The sequence below is a fragment of the Peromyscus eremicus genome, chromosome 12 (genome assembly GCF_949786415.1).
Source record: "Peromyscus eremicus chromosome 12, PerEre_H2_v1, whole genome shotgun sequence".
NCBI lineage: Eukaryota > Metazoa > Chordata > Mammalia > Rodentia > Cricetidae > Peromyscus > Peromyscus eremicus.
This window is the reverse complement of record NC_081428.1, coordinates 58,304,343-58,319,500: the sequence shown is the minus strand read 5'-3', so window position 1 is coordinate 58,319,500 and position 15,158 is coordinate 58,304,343. Positions and strand designations below refer to the sequence as shown.

The following is a 15,158-nucleotide window of genomic DNA, read 5'->3' as shown; positions in this document are numbered from 1 at the left end:
CATCTTCAGCTATTTGGAAAGTCTCAGGTCAGTCAGGCTACAGGAGACACTGTCTCAAAAACAAAACGAGGTGTGGTGCCTGCCTTTAAACCCAGCACTGAAGAAGTAGAGACAACGGGATCTCTGTGAACTTGAGGTTAACCTGGTCTACACAGTGAGTTACAGGCCAGCATGGTGAGACTCTGTCCCAAAAACAAAAGAGAAGAAACAACTGGCCAGCAAAGGAGTCTGGGAGAAGGCTCAGCCGTAAAGATTATGATGTTCTAGTAGAGAACCTGATTCTGTCCTGACCCCCCAAATCAGGCAGCTCACAGCTCTCTATAACTCCAGCTCCAGGGGATCTGACATCCTGTTCTGGATTTTGCAGGCACTACACTCATGCGGGTGTACAAACCCACACAGAGACATAATACACATAATTGAAAATAATTTTTTAAAAAATTTTACTTTAGTATTTTATGGGTATGAGAGTTTTGCCTGTGTGTCTGGCACCAAATACATGCTTGGGGACTTCGGAGATGAGAGGAGGGCTTCGGATCCGCTAGGACTGGGGTGACTGACAGTTGCAAGCTGCCATGTTGGAAATTGAACTCAGGTCCTCTGCAAGAGCCACAAGTGCTCTTAACCACTGAGCCATTTCTCCAGTTTGAAAATAAAGTCCTTAAACAGAAGAAGCCAGAAGGAATGATCAGAAGCTTGAAATAAATTAAACATAATTCAGCAAAAGGTGAACGTAATGACAATGTCGTCCGTATATGTATATAATTTCAAAATAGGACAAACAGCTTCATAGCAATGAAATGAACTGTCTCTAGAAATCTCAGTCTATTGCAAAATCATTTTTTTGTGGATTTGGGATATTCAAAAATAATTTTTAAAATCCCTAGGGGAGTACAAATTAGTCATTTGAGAAGGAAGGATTTAAGGAGTCCTGTGTTTTCTTTCCTTTTCAGACAGATGTAATTGTTAATTCTGGATCTAGATACAATCTTAAAACTGGACCTGTGTCACAGTCGATTCTTAAACGAGCAGGATTTGGAATGGAAAACAAACTTGACAAGATCCCACTGTCTGAAGGTTATGAGACGGTACTGGTCACAGAAGGATTTAACTTGGACTGTCAGTACGTGTTTCATGTGCTATGGACAACTGATAAAAAAAACCAGGTAACTTCAAAAATCTATTTATGTTTGTATACTTGCACGGTCTAAGCAGTTTGTTAAGTTTCCATTGTTTTATTATGTTTATAAACTATTGTTGCTGGGTGGTGACTGTGGGAGCCCGTTCTCGGGTTCCTCGTGGCTTTACCCAGCAGGTCCACATAGAGGATGATTAGACCACGGGCCTGAGTGCAGGTGTCTGAGATGGTCTGCACTTGCCTGTGCTGGGGGAGGAGGTCTTTTGCTCCACCCCTTGGTGTCTCTATAAAAACCCTGGGGCAGAGACAGTCGGGGCCCGTTGGAATAGGTTCCAGGCCCTCTCGAGGCTATCCTTTATTTTCTATCTGTTTATCTCCGCAATAAATCCTTCTAATATTTCCTGCTACTCGCACTCAAGAAAACTCTGGGGAACTGTGGGGGTGGTTGGGTAAACGCCCCACAGAATGGTGCCATGAACAGGGACTAAAGAAAAAAGAAAAAAGGGACTAAAGAAAAAAAGGGGGGACTAAAAAAGAAGGGACTAAAGACAAATGAACAGGGACTAAAGACAAAGTAATAGGGACTAAAGATAAAGGAAAATAATAGTTTTATTAGAGTTTTTGGTGAAAGTGCTGAGTTCAGCCCTGCCAGTGGATGAGGCATGCCGGTGTTATGGAAAATATATATTTATATATATTGAGAGGCAGGGGTTTTATCCTCGAGAGAAAAGGAAAGCGGACTGGAAGGATGTCCGATGCTGCAGCGAAATTCTCTTCTGTCAAAATTTTCTATCTTCTATCCCTTTCTCAATTTCTGTGAAAAATAAGTATAAGATATAGCGTAGTAATAGTGTAGGAAAAACTTAGAAGTGTAAGATTGTGTAGGAAAAAATAAGTAAGGCAACTAGACAGAAAAACTCTTCAATTTTCTAACTTTGGGGGATATAAATGCAAACTGGGAAAAAAATCTTTCTTTGGGCTTTTTGGGTAGTAAAAAAGCTCTTCTCTGAGCTTTTGGGGAAGAAAAAGTTTCCTATGGAAGCTTTTGACCTGGGGACAGCTGAAATGCTAAGTCCAAGCGGCAGGAGAAAGTGATTTCTCCCTGAGGCAAAAATGGGGATGTAAAAAGCCAAAAAGTTTAAAGTTGGGAAGTTTTGGGAAAAGCTGCTCTTTCTCTTGGGGAGAAAAAAACCTTTCTCTTAAAGCTTTTCTTGGAAAATTTGGGGGAAAAAACTCTAAAAAGCCTTCATCTTTCTCAAAAGCTCTCAAACTTAAAAACTAAAGCCTTTAACTTTCTCTCAGGACAAAAATTAAAATCACCTGGAGATATTAGTATAGGGACCACCTGTGATTAGCTCAAAGGGAAAACAACAAACCTCTTAAGACAGCAAAACCTCTAAGTTCTCTTTCAAGCTTTAAAAATCCTCCCTGCAATGCAGGAGGCAGGGACAAGTTCCTAAAAACCTCTTCTAAGCTCTGTCTCTTCAAGCTAGTAAAAAGCAGAGGGTCAGAGTACCCTGAGGGAAACACTTGGGAGAGAGTGGGTAAAGAGCTACAGAGAGCCCAAAAAGAGCAGGAAACTTTACCTGAGAAAAGAAAAAAAGCCAAGCTTTTCAGTTACACCCGAGCTGAGGCATCAAGGGTTTTGTTTGAGCGTTTCAGAATGAAAAGGTGCTCCTAATCGTCCTAATGCAAAGATCCCCTGAAGCAATGCAAACTGTTAGCATTGTATCCTCTCTTCTGACCAAAAACCCAGAGGCGACTGGCCAGCGTCTCTGAGTTGGGGTGCATTTCGGGGATACTAGGGTTCCTGCAGTTGTAAACTTCCTGGAGCACAGAGCTGAGGCAGGAAGGTGCAGGACCTAGGGGAAGATTGCTAATGAACAACCAAAGCTAAAGCCAGTGGGAACAGCACAGTTGTCTGCGTTCCTACAAGTCCCGGGTTGATAGGTCCACAGCTGCAAAAAGAAATCTGAGAAAAGCTTTCCTATCAGAATAAGGACCTTTCTGGGAAAACAGTAAAGCTGAACTGTGTCTGAAGCAGTTGTGCTGCTGAGTCAGAATGCTGTCTGGGGAAAGAGCCCAGCCAGGGCAGAACAGAACTATCCAGGAGTAAAGCTTTCTTTTCTGTCAGAGAAAGCACCTCTTTGAGAAAAGCTTTGTTTCAACTGACTCCCATGAGATGAGGGAGTGTAGCCCTGAGGGGTGATTGCCTCTGGAATAAGCTCTGTCCTTGAGCACCCAGACAAGCAAATGCAACCCACTGGGGGACTGGGCCAGGTGAAGGTCTGATAAGGCAAAACACCTGTCCTAATGGGAGTTTAGAAATGGCAAAAACCTCCCTTGTTAGATTTTCAGTCTGTACGCAAACCACACAGACCCAGAAAACAAACGGACAAAAAGCCCCTACCTTCAGTAGCAGGGAAAGCCACCACTGTAGTGTCGGAAACTGTTTCTGGGGTAGAGGGGATAAACTGAGACCAAACTGGGAACTGTCTGGGAGAAAGACTCTGAAGAAACAGAAAAGGGACATAATCCTCCCCAGAAAAATATGACCTGAAAAAGCTGCTAGAACTTGAGGCAGATTCGGGGGGAGAAAAAAAAGCCCCTACTTCCAAGGGCAGCTAGCAGAGGTACAGAGCCGCAGATACTTGAAGCTCTGCATCTGGGGAAGGAAGGAACAAGCAAAATGAGATAGATCGGTGGGAGAAGAAAATCTCTCTGAAAGAGCTATGAAAAAACTCTGTTGTGAATGTTTTTCACTGACTGGCTAAGACAAACACAAGCCCCGAGAAAAGTTGCTATCAGAAATTGCCCACCTCAATGCGCGCTAACGAGGCAGGTGCAGTTCTGATTTGGGGGCCAGTGTCAATTAAAGGAGAGACACCTGTTAAAGCCAGCGGAGGAGAGACCAGAAACCTCCCAATGTCCCATAATTGAAAATGTAAAATGCCTGTTCAAATCTCCCGTTGCAAAAGCAAAAAACTTTGTTCAAACCTCCCGGGCAAGAATTTGTAAGCAAGTCTGGTAAAAAAGAACTTAAAAGTTGACTCTCAGACCCAAAAAGAACTATGGGAAATGACTGATATAAGGGAAATGATATAAAGGACTGATACTATTATGGACTGATATAAGGGAAATGCATTCTGGGAAAGGTAGTTTTTCTGCTAAAGATGGCGACATTGCCCTGAAACACTTTTGTCAGCTCGAAAATATGTTCATGGTAAACTTTAAAATACAGCTTTTAAAAGAATAAGGAGGAAAATCATCTAAGAGTTTTAAATGTCAGTTCCAATGAAACATTGAAAGGATATGGAACTAGGCACTTCGCGGTTTGGGGGTTGGTAAAATGACTTATTTACCCTAATAGCTGTGCAAAGTTTTAACGGTAGTTGGATGACAGAAAGCTACCTATAAGATCAAACAAGCCACTTTAAAATCCTTAAAGCAAGAGAGAGCAGTTTATACACTGAACGTTGTCTTAGATATGAAGGAAACTTATGCTATCTACAAAAGAAAGCTGCCATGCTTTGTGGGCCATATTAGAGTTCACTCCAATCTTCTTGGTCCTTTAGCTGAGGGTAATGCGAAATGGAAAGATCCCTGCTCGGGATTGTGGAAGGGTCCCGATCCTGTGTTAATATGGGGTCGAGGACATGTTTGTGTTTTTTCACAAGAGGAGAATGAAGCTCGGTGATTACCGGAGCGTTTCGTAAGGAGCTTGGAACTAAGAAAGGTCAGCTCCAATGATGTTCCTACAATGGAACCAGAATGAAAGTGGCTCAATTAGTGTTTCTGAGGTTTTGTCACTGGTTAATGCAAACAGTGAGGAAATAGAGTTCGCGGCTGTGCCGCTTTTGGCTTTACTAGCTCCTTTGGAAAAATACTTTATATCACCTATAACTGTGCAATATTTGGCAAAGAGCTTACAGCAGCTAAATACGGTAATTTCACCGTCAGCGTGAAGGGAAGTTTTTCGGTAGAACAAACCAAGAGTACTGCTGTAATAGAAACATTTGTCTGAATTGAAGCACTTAGGGGAACTATTATCAATTTGGGTTAAGGGACAGCCTCTAGTTAAACACCGTCTACCGCTGACAGTGCATCTCTGCTGGGTCCGGAACGGCTGAGAGAACTGGCAACTTTGGAGTGTGGCATCATCCTGGGAAGGTTACAGTCCCCTAGCAACAACTATCACAATTCTATAACAACACTCACTAAATCCCAGTGTTTTATAACAAAGCTGACTATAAACTCTAAACGTTAGCAATGATGTATGTACTTCCTGTCTAGTTAAGAATCTTTCTAATAGAGATAGTGATAATAATTAAGAGTAAGAAATAGAAAAAGATGAAAATAAGATATGTAAGTTTATAAAAATTCTCTTGTTAGATCTGTGTTAAAAAATCTTTAGGTGTTTGCTAAGTTAAATATATGCTAATGGTAGCCCTATATAAGTTTGTAAAATAGATCTATAGATCCTTTAAGAATATAAGCTTGCAAGAAGTATCTAAGGTAGTCTTAAGACATGTAGTGATAAGGTTGTAAGAAGTAAAAATGTTAGCTGTAAATGTAAGTTTAAATAAGAATAAGATGGAATGAATATAAGAAATATATAAGTAATAAGAAATATATTTGCTAAAGTAGTTCTATAGTTTCCTTAAGGAGTATAAATAAGTAGATGTTAATACGTTATATGTGAGTTTGTAAAATGTAGATGTTGAATGTGAGTCTAAATGCTTTGCAAGGCAAAAGGTTGTATGTGAGTTTGTAAAGTGTAAATGTTAAGTGTGAGTCTATTCTTAATGTATATGGTGAAAGAACCTGAGACATACAGAAGTTAGTGTCCTAGCAGACTGCAAAGCAGGCAGTCTGAGCGGTTTTTCAAAAGCTCCAGAAGCCGCTAAGAAGCTAAGAATGGCGGACGCCAGAACTAGCACAAGGCATCCGCAGCTGAGATTCATGGAAAATCAACGCAACACAGAAAAACCTGAGCTAACATCAAAAACGGTGCGGTTTAGAATACTACTGTACCTAAAAAGGTCTGTCTGTGAGAACAAAAGTTGCAGACACGCTTGTTTGTACTAAAATTGTTAACGGCAAAAAGTTTTGGTTGAAAACCATCTCTTCATATTTGGAAGTGAAAGCCTGATACTAGAATTTATTTCTTGTTTGAATTTTTTGAACTTAAAATGAGATAAAACTACAAAGATTTTGGTTATGGATTTCTTCATATTTGGAAGGCTCGTACCAGAATTTATCATGTGAATTTTGGGACTTAAGAAATGAAATGAACAGTAGAGATTTCATTGCAATGGGACAATTTTGAGTTTATTCATAGTAATGACCTAGAACTGTTTGCTGGAATTGGGTTAAAAATGGAACTGTTTAAATGAAGAAATTTATTTCTACCTAGAATCAAGATGCAGTTTTGTGTATGCATATATGCTTTATTAACTGGTGATTCATGAATTGTTTTGTGGAACTGTTTATGTAAAATGGAATTACTTATGGAACTGGTTTGTGTTACAAATGGAACTGTTTAAACAGAAGTTTGGGTTTTCTAACTAGGCTTGAGATTTTGCTTAAATTATAAAGAAAAGGGGGAGAGTTAATATTCCTTAGTCTAATTTCAAAAGTTGAGTGGATTAATGTCATGTTATTGTTAGTAAAAAATGCAAATGGGGTATATTAAGAGACTACTTTTAAAGTATAAAGAGTTTTATTAAGAAACTGCTTTTGGATGTTTTGCTAAGTTTTCAAAGTGTTAATGATTAGATTGAGAAGACTGCTTTTCAATATGGGTTTGTAGGAATTGTATGAGTTTCTTCTAACTAGGTTTGAGGTTTTCTTTAAAAAATTATAAAGAAAAGGAGGAGCTATGAGATTGAATTATGTTTGCAGAACCCTATTGATATTAATGCACCCTGGTTTTATGGAGTTAAGGAAATATTTAAGTTTGATGTGAATACATCGGAGTTTTTCCTATGTTCTGTTAACAAGAAATTCAAATGATTGAGTTAAAGTTGTAAGACGGAGAAAATTGTTAACTATATATAGCACCATATATGCTAATTCAAATGGTTCTGTTAAGAGTTTGCTTTGAGTTGTAAGACAGAGAATTGTGGCTATGTATAGCAATGTTTATGTTAACCTGTTAATGGTAATGATGAAGCTAAGGGATTCTTTAAGTTTGTAGTTGCCTTAAGAGTTTTTGGCTTAGAAAGGGCTTGAGGCAGCTAAGACTGGACCTAATTCAAAAGAGAAATGCCATCTATATCATCCTCTACTCCCATACTGGGAGGTGTAACAGCTATGGAGATTGCTGTAAGCCATTATAGTTTTTTTTTTTTTTTTTTTTTTTTTTTTTTGGTTTTTCGAGACAGGGTTTCTCTGTGTAGCTTTGCGCCTTTTCTGGAACTCACTTGGTAGCCCAGGCTGGCCTCGAACTCACAGAGATCCGCCTGGCTCTGCCTCCCGAGTGCTGGGATTAAAGGCGTGCGCCACCACCGCCCGGCATAGTTATTTTTTTATATATTAAGAAAGGGGGACCTGTGGGAGCCCGTTCTCGGGTTCCTCGTGGCTTTACCCAGCAGGTCCACAAAGAGGATGATTAGACCACGGGCCTGAGTGCAGGTGTCTGAGATGGTCTGCACTTGCCTGTGCTGGGGGAGGAGGTCTTTTGCTCCACCCCTTGGTGTCTCTATAAAAACCCTGGGGCAGAGACAGTCGGGGCCCGTTGGAATAGGTTCCAGGCCCTCTCGAGGCTATCCTTTATTTTCTATCTGTTTATCTCCGCGATATTCTCCGCAATAAATCCTTCTATCTAATATTTCCTGCTGCTTGCACTCAAGAAAACTCTGGGGAACTGTGGGGGTTGTTGGGTAAACGCCCCACAGGTGACGGCGGCGCTCGCCTTTAATTCCAGCACTCCGGAGGCAGAGCCAGGCAGATCTCTGTGAGTTTGAGGCCAGCCTGGGCTACAGAGTGAGATCCAGGACAGGCACCAAAACTACACAGAGAAACCCTGTCTCGAAAAACCAACCAACCAACCAACCAACCAAACAAACTATTGTCATCTGGTATATCCCTGTTTGGAAACACACCTATGCCTGACTGAAAGGCTGAGCAAGAATGATTACCTCAGGTTCTCTTAAGTTTGGTTTGAAATGTCTTAAGTGTTCACACTGCACGTGGGCACTGAAACAACGTAACCCTCTGTCTGTACATCTCTTTGCTCCACAATACACAATGACATGCTCTGTCTTTCCATAGTGAGATGGGATTCAGCCTTTCCATATTTCCTTTCACAGGTTAAATTCCAGCAGGAGTGGTATTCCATACCATTCCAGTCAAATCTATTACCTGGTCTATTCCAACTGTGCCTGTAGTGGATTTTGGCTCTTAGCCAACTCCTCCCGTAAAACACAAAAATTAGAGAATAGAGGGAGTCCATTCAGATGTAGAGAGATGTTTAATCCCATGTGCCTTTTGGTTATCATTTCTTTACAAAGCTGAATTCACAGAGATCTACCTGCCTCTGCCTTCCAAGAGCTGGGATTAAAAGTGTGTGCCACCACCACATTGGCTGGTTTTTGTTTTGGTTTGGTTTGGTTTTTGGTTTTTTTGTTTGTGTATTTGTTTTTCAAGACAGGGTTTCTCTGTGTAGTTTTGGCACCTGTCCTGGATCTTGCTCTGTAGAACAGGCAGGCCTCAAACTCATAGAGATCCTCCCGAGTGCTGGGATTAAAGGCGCACGCCACCACAGCCCAGCTCTGTTGTTGTTTTTTTGTTTTTTGTTTTTTGTTTGCTTTTGAGACGAAGTCTCACTGTGTAGCCCAGGTTAGCCTGAAAGTATATAGTCCAGGCTGTTCTAAAACTCATGGGAATCCTCCGCATCTGCCTCCTGGGTGCCAGGATTATGAACCACCCTGGCGAGAGAGAGAGAGTGTGTGTGTGTGTGTGTGTGTGTGTGTTTTCTCTGCTATGTCTTGTCCTCTCTTAGAGAGCTCTCTAATCCCAGATTGGCCCTCCGGTCATCAGTCATTCTCTGTGCTTTATCTTTCCTAGGTTCTTCCACAGACAACCTTCTTCTTTATATAGAGTAATTCAATATAATATTGAAAAGTTGATAGAGGGTTAGCCTGGCATGGTGGCCCACTCCTTTTTTTGTTTTGTCTTATTTTGTTTTGTTTTTGTTTTTAATCCCAACTCTTGGGAGACAGAGGCAGGTAGAGCTCTGAACTCTGAGTTTGAGGTCACATACTCTACAAAATGGGTTTCAGGCTAGCCAGGGCTCTGCATAGTGAGACTTCATCCTTTAAAAAAAGGAAGAAGAAAAATTGATGGGAGTTTAAATCTGCCACAACTCTTGGCACTTCTCTAGGAGAAGGTCCACAGTAGGAACATTGTGTTGAGGGAACACTGTGCCTGGTTTAGTCATCATCTCCTTTAAACTCAGGGACTCTTTGTTGATTTGGGAGTGGCAGGTGTGTGGCACACTGATGCTTGGCTCCCTGAGCTAGGGCGACAGTCAAGGCTACATAACTGGGAGAGAGCTCAGTGTTCAAATGTACCGGGTGGCATTTGAGTGCCTCAGTTTCTCATTTTCGACTCACAGGTTGATCTTGAACTTGTATTTATCTTACAGTTATTGAAAGATGCAGTGAAGAGCTGTCTGGAAAAATGCCTTCAACCAGATATAAATTCCATTTCTTTTCCTGCCCTCGGGACAGGAGTGATTAATATGGAGAAGAGTACAGCCGCGAGGATAATGTTAGATGAAATTGTAGCGTTTGCCAAAGAGCACATGAAGAAAACCTTGACTGTAAAGATTGTGATCTTTCCAAAAGATGTGGAGACATACAAGGTGAGTTAGCATCTTGGAAATGTCTTAACAGTTCGTTCATTCATCACCAATGTCTAATTAGCATCTCTAGTATAAGACGCTGGGTTGGGATCCCACAATGTGGTGGGATTCTAACTCTGTAAATTTTAATTTCTGTAAATTACCCACCCTTGACTGAAGGTCACTCTGAGCAAAGGTCATTATCAAAGCCTTGTTCATACTACTTGACTTTTCTCTTTTCCTGTTGCGTTTATTCTCTCTGCTCCTTAAAGGTAAAGTTTATTTTTGATATGGGATGAGTCTTCCTCCCTTGCCTCCTTTTTTCCCACCTCCTCCTCCATCTTTGGGGTATTTCTTGATGGTTTTGTTCTGGATAGAGCTGGGTATCTATAAAAGGCAATAGATGGTTATTTAGCAAATATTTCTTGTGTGTTAACCTAAGCCAGGCATTTTGTCTCAGATAAGGAACAGCTCTCCAAAACACATTGTTGGCATCTTTCAGACCGGGTGTTCATCACTAGTCACAGAGCTGAAAGAACACTGCCAAACCTCCCCTTTGGCCCCACCCTCAGTTTTCCATCACATTTCAGTCAAAAGCTTTGCTTAAGCGTTTCTAGCCCTGCAACATCTCCCGACTTCTAAAATGACCTACCAGAGAACTGACTTTTACCCATTGTATCCATAAAGCCTCTCTTACAGTCTGTTTGTCAGTGGATAATGTTAGCTCATTTGCTTTACTTTCAATTTCTTGGATGGGGGTGGCAGGAAACAACCCTGTCTTAACTTCTTCAGGTAACTAAATGTGGTTAGATCAAGGGATTCCCCGCCCCCCTCTGGAAATAGAAGCTGCAAATACAATTTATAAAGGAAATATTCTATAGTTCAAGAAAATTCATTGTTGAGTTGGGACTGTTGGTGTATGTCTTTAATCCCAGCACTCAGGAGGCAGAGGCAGGTGGGTCTCTGAGTGAGTTTGAGGCCAACCTGGTCTACAGAGAGTTATTCCAGGACAGCCAGGGCCATACAGAGAAACCCTGCCTCCACCCCCACCCCTGAAAAAAAGAGGATCTCTGAGTTTGAGTCCAATGTAGTCTACATAATGAGTTCCAGGCCATCCAGGGCTATGTAATGAGACAGTGAGAACCCGACTAAACACACACACACACACACACACACACACACACACACACTTCATTTTTGAAGTACAGATAAAGCAAAATCTAATCTTCTAGTCTTTATCTCATCAATATTGTAATTTTTCAATAAAGTAATTATTGCCTGTTGTATCAACTTTGAACAAGAAAGGTATTGGATAAGGTGTGTCCAAACTCCTAGGAGATTTCCTTTAGACGCTATCTTAAAGGATATGCCTGGCAATACTGTCTTTTTTTTTCTGCAGACTATCTTGTAACTATAATTACCATATCTAACATATATTGATATTCATTATGAGTCAAATCTAGTTTTAAGTACTTTACAATAATGAGCCCATATAAAACAGTTTGGTGTGCTCATAGCGTTTGGAAGTGATCTGTATTTTTATTTGAGCTTTAATTCATTACCTATATTAGTACCTGTTGAATGGATGAATACTTATAGTTTGCCTAAATTCTACCATATTTTGGTTTTCTTTCAATATTATATGTATTCATTTCTCAGATGTTCTAATACAGTGATGCTGTGACCCTTTAATACAGTTTAATACCTCATGTTGTGGTGACCCCCAGCCATAATATTATTTCTTTGTTACTCCATAACTGTAGTTTTGCTACTGTTATGACTCATAATGTAAATATCTGATATGCAGGATATCTGATATTTGACCCCAAAGGAGTTTCCACCTATAGGTTGAGAACCACTGTTCTAGTAGCTCATAGACATGTTGTTCTCTTGGATTGTGGATCTGTCTGTAAAGTGGGGATAACAGTGGTAACTATGGACCAGTGAGATGGCCTGCTTGCAACCTAAGGACTTGTGGGAGTGGGAATGGAGTGTAATGGTGTGGTGTATGTATGTAGATTTTGATTGTGATGATTGTCCTCCCTGCTGTGCTTATTTTAGGTTTTTTGTGCTGAAATGACCAAGAGGTCTAATGAACTGAATCTCAGCAGTAATAGTGGTGAGTAAGAAATTAAGGGTCCTATAGGCATAGTGGTACCTGAGTGGGGGCAGGAGAATCAGGAGTTCAGATCATACTTGGTTAGGAAGCAAGTTTCAAGCCATCCTGGGCTACATGAGACTCTTAAAGAAAGGTGGGGTGCCTGTGCATATATTCTGATTACAGATTCTGATCCAGGAACTCTGGTCTCTTTAAAACTGTCTAGCTGGTTTCACAGCTGAACTAGGTTTGGGATTCCTGGGGATTGATGGAGTACACCAATCTTGGATGTGGTGTTCTAGTGAGGTTAGTTTTGTCTCAGACCTCCACTCCTTCACTGGAATGTGAGTGGACTGGGGTGGAATGTTTAACGGCTCAGTAGTGCTGCAAGTATAGCACTGTTAAGTAGCTCTGTTAAGTCTTGGGATGGCGATTCTTAGGAGCCTGTGTTGATCAGTCAGGTAAGAGCACCTGCTGCCAAGCCTGAAGACCAGAGTTCAACTCCTGGAACCCACATGGTAGAAGGAGAAAACTGACTCTCACAAATTGTCCTTTGACCTCTAAAAGTGTACCATAGTACATGTGTGCTCTCAAACACACAGAGAGAGAGAGAGAGAGAGAGAGAGAGAGTGCTCAATTATGAACTGTGATTTAAATAAATAGACAGTTTTTTATAATTTCCAATTATCAAATGATTTTTTAAAAATTAAAATTACAAAGCATTAAACCAGTTCCAGGAGGCAAATAAGAAGGAGCACAAGTTACTTAATGACTCTGGGAATCTTAAGTGACTTCATTTGTAAGATAAGCTAGAGAGTTCCTGTCTCATAGGGTTGTGTGGCTTAAATACAATAATATATGTAAAGCTCTTAGAACAATGTCTAGAGAAGTTCTCGATAGTCAGACTCCTCAGGTAGAGTAGCGAAGGGAAAGATTCCTCAACTCTGAGGGAACAAGAACGACCTCATGGACAAGAATATTTTTAAGGTGAGCTTTGGGATGGAAACATTAACATCGGCCAGCAGTGGTGGGGCAGCACTTGAGATGAATAAAACCAATAGGAGCAAACAAATACAGTGCATATTTGGGAAGTCACATGGAATATAGAAGAACAGGCAAGGGATGGAATTTTAGGTAAAGCTAATGCAAAGAGGGAATATAAAAGTTCTATATGTCATTAAACTGAAGTGCAGAGACAAGGATCATGATTTATTCAGTAGTTCTTGAAAATATCTGTAAAGAAATTAGAAACCACAGGAAAATAATTGCCATTCAGAATGTTTGATACAGATTGTCTTAGATTATCAAGGAAAAGTTAAACTAGCCAGGGATGAAGAGAAGCACGTTTTCATTAGGAATATTTATATAGTAAATAGTTAATTGAATGCATTTTAGTTCTTAGTAAAGTTACCCTTAGTGATTTGAACAATTTAGTTATCTCAAGTAATTCTGCTCTCCTAATAATGATGGATCAAAGAAGTACCACTATGCTTTGTTTTTGTGTCCTTCCTGAAAGTAATGTAAATTCCCAAATAAGTATCTAAAACAGCAAAAGAATGCCACCAGTTAAAATTCCCTTTTCACTTCTGTTGTCTTAAACATTGATTTTTATTTCAACTCAGCTCCCTTCCTCCTCCTTTCTTGTTCTGTCCTAATGCTTTCCAGAGCTCCTGGTACCACCCAGCTATGATGCCAGTAGAAAGACAGAAACTGAATACCTAGTTGTCTTTTTAAATTTTTTTAGTTATGGGAGGAGGCGGGCATGTACACATAAGTGCATTTTACCTTCATGGGCCAGAGATCCCTCTGGAGCTGGAGTTAGATGTGGTTGTGAGCTGCCTGATGTGAGTGGTGGGAATTGAACTTGGGTCCTCTGGAAGAGCAATAAGTACATCCTCTTCATCACTGAGCCATATCTCCAACCCCTACCCTGTTGTCTGAGGATCGCTACTGGAAAGGAGAGTTGTGTAAGCATTAGGGTCAGATGCCCCCACCCTCTAGCTCAGTGGACATGATTAATTAGTCCTAGAGCCATGCACAAGTTACTTAATGACTCTGGGAATCTTAAATGACTTGCTTTTTCTCCCCTCAAAATATGTTTCTGTGACTCAGTCATGTAAAGGTAATTTCTTTTCATCAGTACAGTAACATTCCATTATTGAAGGGTATCAGGTTATTTCCATTGGGCAGTTAGTTCCAATGTGAACTTTTCAGATGACTTGGCGGGTAAAGGTGGGTAAAGGTGCTTCCTACCAAGTCTGAATCAATCAATCAATCAGTCAATCAATCAATCAATCAATCAATCAATTAATCTCTCTCTTTCTCTCTCTCTTAATTTAAAAACAGAATATAAGCTTTGCAATAGTTTTTGGTTTTAACTTACATAAGAAAGCTTGTCCCAGTTTTATGTCATAGAAATTTAGGAGTTCTAGTTGTTCTATAGATTCCTTAACACTTGATATTGTTAAACTTCCAAATTCTTTCCCAACTGGTAGGTGATGGTGCATTTCTTTAATCACCATCAAGATAAGCATCTTTTCACATAGATATAAGCTGTGTTTGCTTTTCTGTGAAATATTTTGCCTAATTGGCTACCGGTTTAATACTTTAAAAAAAAAAGTGCATTAGTGTTTTGCCTACACGTGTGTCTGTTTGAGAGAACCACAGTTACAGACAGTAACTTCTGAACTGCCATGTGGGTGCTGGGAATTAAACTGGGGCCTCTGAAAGAGCATCCAGTGCTCTTAACTACTAAGCCATCTCTCCAACTCCTTGCTACCTTTAAAAAAAAATTAAGATTATAATAAGTTCTCTGAGAATTTCATACAATACATTTTCCCTCATTCTCTTCCTAGCTCTTCCAAGAGACACCCCTCTATTTTATTTTTTGAGACAGGCTCTCACATTGCCCAAGCTGGCCTCAAAACCTTTATGTATTCCTCATCTTGGCTCTACCTCTCAAATGTGGGGATTATAAGCACATGCTACCACTTTCAACTTAAGCTTGTCTTTCTTTATTTCCTCAAGGCAGTATTTCTCTGTGTGGCTCTGGATGTCCTGGAACTCACTCTGTA

The 15,158-nt window shown here is 40.4% G+C and overlaps 1 protein-coding gene across 1 annotated transcript in view; it reads left to right on the top strand.

The window, feature by feature from the left end:
- The window catches only part of Parp9 (poly(ADP-ribose) polymerase family member 9), a 39,785-nt gene that overhangs the window by 10,735 nt on the left and 13,892 nt on the right, over positions 1–15,158 (top strand). Inside the window, exons 5-7 of the mRNA XM_059277566.1 lie at positions 954–1,166; positions 9,789–10,007; positions 12,048–12,105. Coding sequence (XP_059133549.1) covers positions 954–1,166; positions 9,789–10,007; positions 12,048–12,105 — 490 coding nt within the window. The remainder of the gene's footprint in view (positions 1–953; positions 1,167–9,788; positions 10,008–12,047; positions 12,106–15,158) is intronic.